Source organism: Schistocerca piceifrons, chromosome 3, assembly GCF_021461385.2.
Source record: "Schistocerca piceifrons isolate TAMUIC-IGC-003096 chromosome 3, iqSchPice1.1, whole genome shotgun sequence".
Lineage (NCBI taxonomy): Eukaryota > Metazoa > Arthropoda > Insecta > Orthoptera > Acrididae > Schistocerca > Schistocerca piceifrons.
Window position 1 is genome coordinate 843,390,315 of NC_060140.1, and position 12,402 is coordinate 843,402,716.

The following is a 12,402-nucleotide window of genomic DNA, read 5'->3' on the forward strand; positions in this document are numbered from 1 at the left end:
TCACACGCTGGGAAGGTCGTCACACCTCGTCTTACACACGTTCACCCTTTCTTTTGGTATCTGTGCGACAGATGTCAGAACAGCGACACCAAAGGTTATCGAGATTATCATCCTGATGCTCATTGCACTGAGAACTGTCACTTTAGATGGTGAAGAGTGTTGGTGTCAATGCCCTATGGAAAGGAGTGGCTTTATTGATGCTCTTTATGCCACCCTCTGAGGCTTTTTCGTGTCAGTTCTGAGAAGCAAAGTGTCAAATCTTTTCTTCAGCCACTCATAAGAAAACCATGTGATTTCAGCACTGGGTATCACTGTTCTGACCCCGTCAAAAAAAGGGATGAAATGTGGGTAAGAGGAGGTGTGACGACCTCCCTGACATGTGGCACATCCACAGTGGCTTCAGACAGAATTGTTGTGAAATTTTATGCCGTTGTGACATGATTAATCCACCTTACAACTCACATGAACTTCTGACCTGTTGCTTTTTTTGCATGTGTCGACACCCTACTGTCTGAAGCATCTTTCATCCTGAGAGTGACATTGCATAGTTCCATGGTCATGCACCATTATAGAGGGGGGTTGTAGGCACCTTTGTGCCAAATTTCAAAGTTACTCATCAGAATAGGAAAAAATTATAGGGTTTCAAAAAAGTGATCCTTTAATTCTGTTGCATTGTGTGGATGCACGAATAGGCTGTGATTAATATTCATTGTTGCATAAACAGATGCTTGTATGATGCACTTTTGTGAACACCACAGATAATTCAAATTCCTTTTTGTGCAATCAACTTCTTTCCATTGAGTGATAAGTTGCTGCCAGAAAATTATCCTATAGGACATCAGTGATTGAAAATAGAAGTTATTGGTTTCTATGCCCCCCAAAGATGTGAATTCTGGTTAAAATGTGTGATCTAAAACATTTTAGCAGGTATTCTATATGAGTTTTCCAGTTTAAGTTTTCACCAATATGCAACACAATAACTTGTTAACTTTATATCCCTTCAATTAATTTTTGTTGGTACACTATGTTAATAGGAGGTGGAGTATTTTTGACAATACAGAATTGTAGGAGCTGTAGTTTTTAAACTTTCGGAACCCATTGTTAAATATTTACAAAACTGTAATTTACTAGTTTTGGTATCACTGTTCCTTTGTATGTTCCAACAATAATGTTTTTCTTATCTGCTAAAAGGGCTAATTCTGTCTCCAGTTGATAATTAACAGAGAGCAAGAACAGTAACAAGTCCCTAATTGAACCCCTGCGGAATGGTTATTGTGATTTCTCCCATGCAGATAATGTGGCAGTGTCCTTTGTCCTAGTGTAATTTCCAGCATTCTGTTTCCCAGCCACACACATGCTGAACCATATTTCCAATAATAACTACTTTAACTGGAGAACCCCCTCTCACTTGACAGCATTTAAGGAAAACATTACTTGTTACAAATATTTAAACTGTGTCTATGTTTATATCACCAAATATTTTGAAGCAATTGATTTCTCTCTTAAAACAGATCCAATGAAGCTGTATACAGGAAGAGAAGAGAGGTTATAATTGATCCTGATGTAAAGGAGACGTTAGAGCAGTTAAAACAAGACACTAAGCTGCTAGAGAGTGCTCTCATAAATCACAGAAATAGTTTGGAACAGCTTGAAGATAACATTGCAGAAATGAAAGCAGCCTTGAACAAGCAGGATAATAACACAAGGCATGTGGTTAGTTTATACAAATTCATTCATGAGCACCTGATTAAGAGACAGCTACCAAATATTTTATGAAGTGCTCTGTCTTCATTGTGTGTAAATGAGCATTATTGCTATACTAGTTGAAATAATTATTGTTTCTAGGAACAATCGCATGAATGTTTTTACATAACTGGTTTCAATACTCTCAATAAATCTTCAGATCTAAAAGTAAAACTTCAGTGTGCTACATGGAGGAGCATGTATTGGCTGTCTTGATCAATTATTGATTAACAGTGGACCTGGTTATTTCATTTTTACTGTGTATTTTAACTTGTGCACATAGCTTTAGTATACATTGATAGATTTTTTTCCCCCTATCAGTGAGTAAAACATTTACCGGTAGACTGTCTTTCTTGATGAAATTTTAGAATTGGCTCTTTTTTTAGATTCTTAATATTATTGTTTGCAAAGAAGCTTTCAGTTTCTTTTGTTTATATGCCTTGTTGTAAATGAGAAAGGAGAGTATTTTTTTGTTGGTCTAGGGAGTTACGTAGCTTCTAGGTCACTCCTTGTAGTTGAAGCTGCATCAGAACACTTCATGAGATCTGTCACCCGATGTAACCTCTGGTGTATTTATCTTTTTCTTTTTAATCCGGTCACCATAGTAGATTCTCTTGAAGCAGAGGTCCTGCTAATCATTGCCTCTAAAATCCCATGTGTAGCTGAGGAGAAGCTTGACTTCTTCACATTCTGTAGCTGTTATGGGAGCAAAAAAAGATAACTTATACTTAAATCATGAAAAAGCACATCCATTAATATCCTTTTATATTTTCTTGAGTGGGTGTACAGATCATTTGAGTGACTCATGAATTAAAGAAGAACACAACTTTTTATACAACATAAGCCTTGAAGGCTCAACATGAGAATACAGATTACAATATATCACATTTGTCACTAAACCATCCTTTCTTATTTTTATTCTTGGAGAGTGTGGTTGCTCTTTGATGATCAAGCTACGATGCCAAAACGTAAAAGGCCCCACCCACAGCAGGTGAAGCCATTTATTTGTCATCACATCTTGCTGTTTTCTCATATTTTACACCTCCCATTTAATACCTGCACACCTGTGCACAGTATATGTTCTGCAACTATCTCCTTGCTTAATATTACTCTGTCACGATCATCTTTCCTTTCACTACACAAAGAGTGTGAAGTGTCGTTTGCCTAAACGGCATGTTCAAAATGTATTTCTATTGCCAGTTTTTGTTGCTGATATTTTCTCTTTTTTATTTTTTATTTAATTTTTATATATTTCATTTTCTTGCATGTCTGCCTGGGATATTTTTATTTTCTTTTTATTTATTTATTTATTTATTTTTTTGCACCTTATTCCTTTTTGAAGGTTTTTTAAAGTAATTATTCCTCACCTTCCTGTAACGTCAATTTTCATATTTACCAGTTTTTTTATAAAGTGTATGGATTGGCATGTTTTAAAAAAGGCCCAGCATTATGCCAATCTATTTCTACTCATTTCTGTCTGAGACAATTTACCTTTCTTTCACCATCTGTTTATTAGTTCATCACCTTAGTACAACTAGATAACAGCAAATATATTGGAAGAAATATGTTTGAAAATTTAACAGAATTTTAAAGCTTCACTATACTATGTTTGAAATAATTCTGATCTGATGTATTTAATTTGAAAAGTATAGTACTTGTATTTGTTGCACTGGTCCACATGGTGAGTTACCTGCTTGTTATTTCCGAAATAAGCCAATTGCTATCTATAGTAAAGTATTTATTTGCAGAAAAATACATAGTGTTGTTGAAAGATGCAAAATTGTTTTAAACATACACAATAATGCTGAATATTCAGGAATTCATTCACTTTTTCACCTTTTTTTGTTTCAAAAACAATTGCAGTTGCCCGAAGTCATTTACTGATTTTCAGATGATGATTTACATCTTTTTGAATCTTCATGATGAAATAGGTTTTTATAATATGGCCAATATTCTGATCTGAGTGCAGGAAGCACTGACTTGAACAGGGGTGTCAAATCATTGCACTTTTTCTCTGTTATAGCTAGGATGGATGTGTACAAAGATTTGGTGTCTGACAATGTGATCATGTTGACTTTTCTTGTTACAGCCCAGAACTCTAAACACTTCAACAAAGTGTTCTTTGTATTGAATATAATAGAAGGAAACATTCCACATGGGAAAAATATATCTAAAAACACAGATGATGTTACTTACCGAACGAAAGTGCTGCCAGGTCGATAGACACACAAACATAAACGTGAAATTCAAGCTTTCGCAACAAACTGTTGCCTCATCAGGAAAGAGGGAAGGAGAGGGAAAGACGAAAGGATGTGGGTTTTAACGGAGAGGGTAAGGAGTCATTCCAATCCCGGGAGCGGAAAGACTTACCTTGTAATTTACAAATGTCTGCTTGTGTCTGTGTATGTGCGGATGGATATGTGTGTGTGTGCGCGAGTGTATACCCCTTCTTTCCCCCTAAGGTAAGTCTTTCTGCTCCCAGGATTGGAATGACTCCTTACCCTCTCCCTTAAAACCCACATCCTTTCGTCTTTCCCTCTCCTTCCCTCTTTCCTGATGAGGCAACAGTTTGTTGCGAAAGCTTGAATTTCACGTGTATGTTTGTGTTTGTTTGTGTGTCTATCGACCTGCCAGCACTTTCATTCGGTAAGTCACATCATCTGTGTTTTTAGATATGTTCTTTGAATTGTAAACAAATAGATGCCGTTTTATGAAGTTTACCCATCACATCCTCTGCTGTTTGACTGGCTTCATATTCACATCTTCTTTCTGCATAGTCATGCAGTGATTCAGACAATACTTCCAATTGATAATATTCTCATGGCTTATTTCATGATCAACTTAAGGTTTGTTATCCTTCCTCCTTACACTTCTGACAATAGTTGTCTGATCAGCAGGCTATCTTTTTTGACTCTTTTTAGCTCATTTTTGTTTGGTCGCTTCCTTGTCTGTTCAGTTCAAATTTTGCAATTGATTTTAAACTAACTTTCCAATGAGCTAGAGACTTGAAACTTTCAACATAGCTTAGAACCAGATGACAGTGTAGTACTGACTTTCTTTCTTGTCTGGTGTGTGGAGGACAGTACTTTGTGCATCATTGCCATTTCACCCTTTTCCCATTCCAGTCACAAATGGTTGCTGGTAAGCCTCTGTATGTACTTGAATATCTGTAATTTTTATCTTCATGGTCTTTTCACAAGGTATTTGCAGAAGGAAGCAATATAATGATCGAGTCAGAAGAAGAGAAACTGAAATAAACCTGTTGTAATCACATCAAGATGTTTGAAATCGATTGAAAAATTTCACACATTCAAGACTATAAAGAGGAAAATAATTATTTCAACAAAAATTGATATTTAATGTACCACGTCTTTAGATTGGACTACAAAGTACAAAATAATTTCTGCTAGCTGCTTGCAGATTCCTAAACCCATACAAATGATCCTAAAAACTTTTTATTCTGAATTTTTGTGAAAATACTTGTAAGATTTTAAGTGAAAAACGTGGGATGCATGCAGTACATAATTGATGCAGGAATAGTTCACCTCTTTGCTATATTCCCAACATAGTATGCTAGTGAAGTATTACAACTAAGTAACTGAAGTTATCTACTTGTAGTATTATAGTTATCTCATCATTGGCAATCCCTGTTACAGCTCTACTGGGCAACTCAAGATATCTGTTTGTAGCACAGAAATACTCCCTGGGTTTAATACCTATTTGTTGAAATGCAGTAAATCCAGAGAGGTGTCCAGTTGTAACATTGAATAGAGCATATCGAACTAGACAAGAGTCATACACATAACTCAAAGGTTCAAAACATCATGTTACCTTGTTGCAGTAAGATGACAAACTAATTCCTATGTATTGTCAAATTGTAATAAAAATAGTAAATGGCTTACTGATTTATATTTTTAATTTTTCATAGTTTAGTCAGTCTTTCATTTTGCAAACTTCCTGGAGCTGTGTTTTGATCCAGGTCATTTCAGTTTCCTGTTACTTGAGACTGAGTTATTTTCAATTTTAATTTTTGCATATTTTGGTATGAGTAATGGTTATGAACTTTTCTTACTATAATCAATTTTAGCATTACTTGTAATAACTTTTATTGTCAGTTTCATAAGCGCTCTAATATATCTGTATGCTTGTATCAGAATGTATTTAATAAAAAGTGAAAAGTTGATCATTTTCATTGTCATTGCTGCATTCACTAAAGTAACTTTGGTTTCAAAACACAATCACATTTATGTTTTTGGGTAACCAGTTCCAAATGCCTTAAAAGTTTATAGGGGCTTAAAAACAAAAATTAAGACTTCATTTTGTTGCATAGAATCAGCATATGCTGTCACTCATCAGTTGTTCGTTATGTGCATCAGTATATCAATCCGACAAAACCCGATTAAGCTCATATCCATTTTATCTCTTTTTGCCTCATTGACATTTCCTGGATTTCAGCATCAAAACGACTTCATAACTGCTTAAAACCAAAATTGCAATTCTGGCATTTATGATAAATGTGTACAGCCAATGGGAAAAATATTGTTCAACATTTTTTTCATATAGGTCATGCCATCTCTTCCTAGGGTCCCGAATGGTATTTTCTACAAGAGAGTGCTGGTAAACATCAGAAATGAAACTAAATATCCTCAAATATTCAAAAACAAATTAAAAGGATGCCTCATTCATCACTCTTATAATTTATTTGTATATTTGGATTCATGGATCTAAATGCCAAGTAACTGTAATATTTGTATTAAGCAGGCCTTCACTTTGGCAGTATACAGACAGTTGATAGACATCTGTGTAAAGTGTCAGTGACAGTGGAGCACAAATGGCAAAAGTTCAAAACCATCATTTAGTATCCCTTAGACAAGTATGTTTTGAGCAAGATCTTAAGAGATGGGGAAGACCCACTGTGGTTTAATAGCTGTGTTAGAAAACTGCTATATAGACAAAGAGAAATTTATCACATATCCAAGAGAATTCAAAACCTAGTTGATAAACAAAAGCTGTAGGAAGCAAAGATCAGCGTAAGGAGAACAGTGAGACAAATGAACACTTACTTTGAAAGTAAAATTTTGTCAACAGATCTGATGAAAAACACTAAAAGTTTTTGGTCTTACATAAAATCAGTATGCAGTTTGAAATCACTTATTCAGTCACTCACTGACCATACAGGCACCAAAATGGAGAATAACAGAGATAATGTCAAAATACACAGGGGAGGGGGTGGGGGGGAGTAGCATGGTGAAGCTGAGAATCTCTAATGGGCAGATCTTTGAAGATGGACACAAGCTATCTGTGAAAGCATGCTCCAAAAGTTTCAAGAATCAGCATTAATTCAGTAATCTGGGAGTGTATTAGAACTACGTATATATTGCTCCTATTGGAGAGAGATTAGAGTTGCATCTGAGGTGTGCATGTCCTGATCAGTAGTGTCCCAGGTGTGCTCCATAGGTTTGAGGTAAGATGACTGGGGCCCACCCAAGCATGCTCATTCCTGTGAACTGTTTCTCAGTTTTATCAGAATTTGAGTGTGATGGAATGGAGCATCGTTGTGCTAAAGGGGCAGATCATATGCAGGATGCTGTAGGTGAACAAAGAGATATTCACATGATCAGACAGATTGTTCCTGTAACAGTTACCTTATTTCATCCCTTGCAAATCTCCCCCCACAATACATTAACCATCTGCATGGACAGGATGTTCTTGTGAAGCAGGTTGCATCACCTCCTGTGGTATTTTCAGATCTACATCTGTCCTCTATAAATTACTGTGTATGTCATGGCAGAGGGTTATTTTTTATTGCACCCTATATTTAAGTTTCTTCCCATTTCATTCAGGGTGGGGTGTGCAAAGTATGGCTGCTTGTCTGCCTCTGTTTGAGTCATTACTTGTCTAAGTTTGTCTGCTTGATCTTCACAGGATAGATACAGACAGGGCTGATGAATAGTTTCTGTGCAGAAATATGTATTTTGAAGTTTACTAAGCAAGTTGCAGTGAGCTGCTTGCTGGTTTAGATTTTTCAGTATACCTATCACCTTCTTGTTCCAGATCAGAAAGCCTATGATAATTTTCACCACCCTTTACTGTATACGCTCAGAGTTCCCTGTAAGTCTAATCCAACATGGGTCCCATACACTTACGCAATACCATTCCATATTAATGTGGTAGAAGAGGAGTAGTATGGCTTTTGACATGGTAGATCAACAGTAGATCCAGTCTTTAGCTGAGTAGGAGACAGTTGTTGGAAAGACATTGGGGGTATAGGAAAAATCTGGTGATGACCTGTCTTGGTTAGTGAAGGCTCACAATAGTGTCCACAGAGAAAATGTATGGAAAACTTGGGAGGAAGGGAGTTGAAAACAGACAATTGAACTTATTCAAGAGATGTGTGACACCTGTGTCCAGACCTAAGTTAGAAGAACTGATTGACTTATGAATGTTATGGGCTTGAGACAAGGAAGTGTGATTTCACCATTATTATTTATAACAGCAATGGATGAAGTCATGAAAGAGACAAAAGAAGTTCATAGGGAAAGGGAGATGATCTTATGGCTATTTGCTGATGATATCATGGCTTGAGGAACCAATGGTAAGGATGTACAAGAACAAATAGATGTCTTAAATGAAAACATCAAGAAATATGGAATGAAATGCAGTGTGGAGAAAAGTAAGACTATAATGGTAACCAGAGGAGACAGAAGGCGAGAGAGAAAGGACAGGCTATTGAAATTGTGGATAATTTTAAATGCTTAGGAAGTGTGATAATAGAGAATGCAAGAATGGAGGCAGAAGTTAACTAAAGGGTACAACAGAGGACTGCATTTTACCAGTGTGTGAGGAACTTAGTCTAGGGAAGGTAGGTGCCTTGAAGCATACAGAAGTACTGTAGAAGATATACTTCACACCCATGCTAACACGTGCATCAGGGACCTGAACAGTGACAAGAAAAGAGGAGTGTAGAATTCAAGTTAGTGAAATGAAATTCCTAAGAAATATGTTGAAGAAACAGAATGAGAAATGAAGATGTTAGGAACAAAACTGGAGTAGAAAAGCTACATGAGAGAATTGATGGCCTGATGCTGGGTAAAGGGGGAACTGACACTTGCACAATATTCAAGTGTGGAGCAGTGCAAGGGTTTCGTATGCAATTTCTTTTTGAATACAAACTGCAGTTTCCCAATAGCCTACCACTGACTAATAGCCAGCCATTATCTTAACGTACCATAGGGTTCATACTGAGGCATATAGATAGTCATTTTTTGCTTGCTCTATTTGTGAGTGCAATAGAAAAGGAAATGACTAGCAGTGGAACAAGGTACCTTCTGCCATGCACCATACAGTGGCTTGTGTAGCATGGATGTAGATGTAAATACAACCAGTCCTATGTGGGTGTTTCACTTCATATCTCTACCCATTGTTTCTCCTAAATGTTTTGTAACATGACAGACTCTATTTGTGACTCATTAATCCTGCAGTCAAAAGATACTACTTTTACATATTTCGTCAAGTGCAGAACTTTGGCAACTCTCTCTTTCAATGGACAGAAACGCAGTCTTTAAACCACTCTGATAGTTTGTCAAGCTCTAACGAATATTACTGCAGTTTTTATTGGATAGAACTTCCTCATAAATAACTGTATCATCTGTGCAATATGCCTAAGATTGCAACTGATACCATCTGCTAAGTCATTAATGTATAACATGAACAGCGATGATACTATTATGCTCTCATAGCGCACACCAGAAATTATTTCAGTGCCTATGGACAATACTTTGTACCAGACAAAGTGCTGTGTAATTTGTAATCTTGCCCTCCCTCACAAAATTTGTTGTTTGTCACTCTTAAAAATAATTTACTCTTTTAATAAGCTTTTAGAGGAATAAGATTTACAAATAACTTTTTTAATTATGTTCTTTTCTTGCAGTTGGCTTCAATTCTTCACGTCTGGGGGTTGATTCTTGAGGCTGAAATTTTTGACTTTGTAGGTTCCAAATGACATGATAATTCTGAAGTAAACCTGCTCCATAATTTGTGTTTCTGTAATTTTTTTATTCTATCACATTTTTCTATGCTACACTGTCTTTACAATCTCCACTTTTAAATCAAAAATTACATTGTTATTGCCAAAATTAGAAACACTTCCAACCACATCAGAGGCATGCCCACTACTAACTCATTCTGCAGAACTAACAATATTCCAAAGAAATTACAAATTTTCTTAACAAATGAATATCCACCAATTTATGTTGTTGTTGTTGTTGTTGTTGTTGTTGTTGTGGTGGTGGTCCTCAGTCTAGAGACTGGTTTGATGCAGCTATTCTATGCAAGCTTCATCATCTCCAAGTGCCTAATGCAACCTACATTCTTCTGAATCTGCTTAGAGTATTCTTCTCTTGGCCTCCTTCTATGATTTTTACCCTCCACACAGCCCTCCAATACAAAATTGGTGATCCCTTGGTGCCTCATAATGTGTCCTACCACCTGATCCCTTCTTCTAGTCAAGTTGTGCCACAAATTCCTCTTCTCCCATCTAATCTTCAGCATCCTTCTGTAGCACCACATTTCAAAAGCCTCTATTCTCTCCTTGTCGAAACTATTTATCGTTCATGCTTCACTTCCATACATAGCTACACTCTGTACAAATACTTTCAGAAAAGACTTCCTGACACTTAAATCTATACTCAATGTTTCGCTTCTCCAGAAACGCTTTTCTTGCCATTGACAGTCTACATTTTATATCCTCTCTACTTTGACCATCATCAGTTATTTTTCTCCCTAAATGCCAAAACTCATTTCCTACCTTAAGTGTCTAATTTCCCAATCTAATTCCCTCAGCATCACCTGATTTAATTTGACTACATTCCATTATCCTCATTTTGCTTTTGTTGGTGTTCATCTTACACCCCTCTTTCAAGACACTGTCCATTCCATCGAACTGCTCTTCCAGGTTCTCTGCTGTCTCTGACAGAATTACAGTGTCATCGGCAAACCTTGAAGTTTTCATTTCTTCTCTGTGGATTGTAATTCCTACTCCAAATGTTTCTTTTGTTTCCTTTACTGCTTGCTCAGTGTATAGATTGAGTAACATTGGGGATAGGCTACAACTCTGTCTTACTCCTTTTCCAACTACTTTACTAGTAGTAGTAGTAGTAGTAGTAGTAGTAGCAGCACCTTTATTCATCTGTAGATTTCATTTTACAAGAATATAGGACATGTAAAAATATTTACAAGTTTATCCCAATTTAAAATAAACTAATTTGTATACACATACACTTACAGACTTCTAGTTAAAGACAGTCATTAGATTTACTCCTGGTATACTATACTTTTTGTACAAATTACTTATTACATAATGTAATGCCACACTGTTCACTCATATCTCATTGCCAGTCACTGCACACACTATACACACATTGTTTCATAACACTTCACTCACTACACACACACACACACACACACACACACACACACACACACACACACACTGGTGATCTCTGGGCCATTTTCTGTAATGCAGCTTCCCATTTGCTATCTTGAAAAACTGAGTCAGCATCCCTCCATAATGAGTGAGATGTTGAGCTCAGAAAGAGGAAGAGATGTTAGTATTGTGCTACGCATAGCTTGGGGGTAAGTTTTTCTAGAAAAGGAAAAAAGAAGGAAATAAACATAGTTTGAAGATGTTATGTGGAGTTTTGGATGTTTTATAATCATTATTATCATTTATTTGTATAACTTTTTTTAACCAAACCCCTACTCTGTTTTGTCTAAGTAATCCTTCAGTGTATAAAATGTATTGCATAACAGGTACTTTTTAGCTGCCTGTTTGTTGTTGTTGTTGTTGTTGTTGTGGTCTTCAGTCCTGAGACTGGGTTGATGCAGCTCTCCATGTTACTCTATCCTGTGCAAGCTTCTTCATCTTCCAGTACCTACTGCAACCTACATCCTTCTGAATCTGCTCAGTGTATTCATCTCTTGGTCTCGCTCTACGATTTTTACCCTCCACGCTTCCCTCCAATACTAAATTGGTGATCCCTTGATGCCTCAGAACATGTCCTACCAACTGATCCCTTCTTCTAGTCAAGTTGTGCCACAAACTCCTCTTCTCCCCAATTCTGTTCAATACCTCCTCAATAGTTATGTGATCTACCCATCTAATCTGCAGCATTCTTCTGTAGCACCACATTTCGAAAGCTTCTATTCTCTTCTTGTCCAAACTAGTTACTGTCCACGTTTCACTTCCATACATGGCTACACTCCACACAAATACTTTCGGAAACGACTTCCTGACATTTAAATCTATACTCAATGTTAACAAATTTTTCTTCTTCAGAAACACTTTCCTTGCCATTGCCAGTCTACATTTTATATCCTCTCTACTTCGACCATCATGAGTTATTTTGCTCACCAAATAACAAAACTCCTTTACTACCTTAAGTGTCTCATTTCCTAATCTAATTCCCTCAACATCACCCGACTTAATTTGACTACATTCCATTATCCTCGTTTTGCTTTTGTTGATGTTCATCTTATATCCTCCTTTCAAGACACTATCCATTCCGTTCAACTGATCTTCTAAGTCCTTTGCTGTCTCTGACAGAATTACAATGTCATCGGCAAACCTCAAAGTTTTTATTTCTTCTCCATGGATTTTAA

At 36.6% G+C, this 12,402-nt stretch overlaps 1 protein-coding gene across 1 annotated transcript in view; it reads left to right on the top strand.

Moving 5' to 3' along the window:
• Positions 1–12,402, top strand: part of LOC124789824 — a 93,971-nt gene that overhangs the window by 24,249 nt on the left and 57,320 nt on the right. The window contains exon 2 of the mRNA XM_047257309.1: positions 1,512–1,706. Coding sequence (XP_047113265.1) covers positions 1,512–1,706 — 195 coding nt within the window. The remainder of the gene's footprint in view (positions 1–1,511; positions 1,707–12,402) is intronic.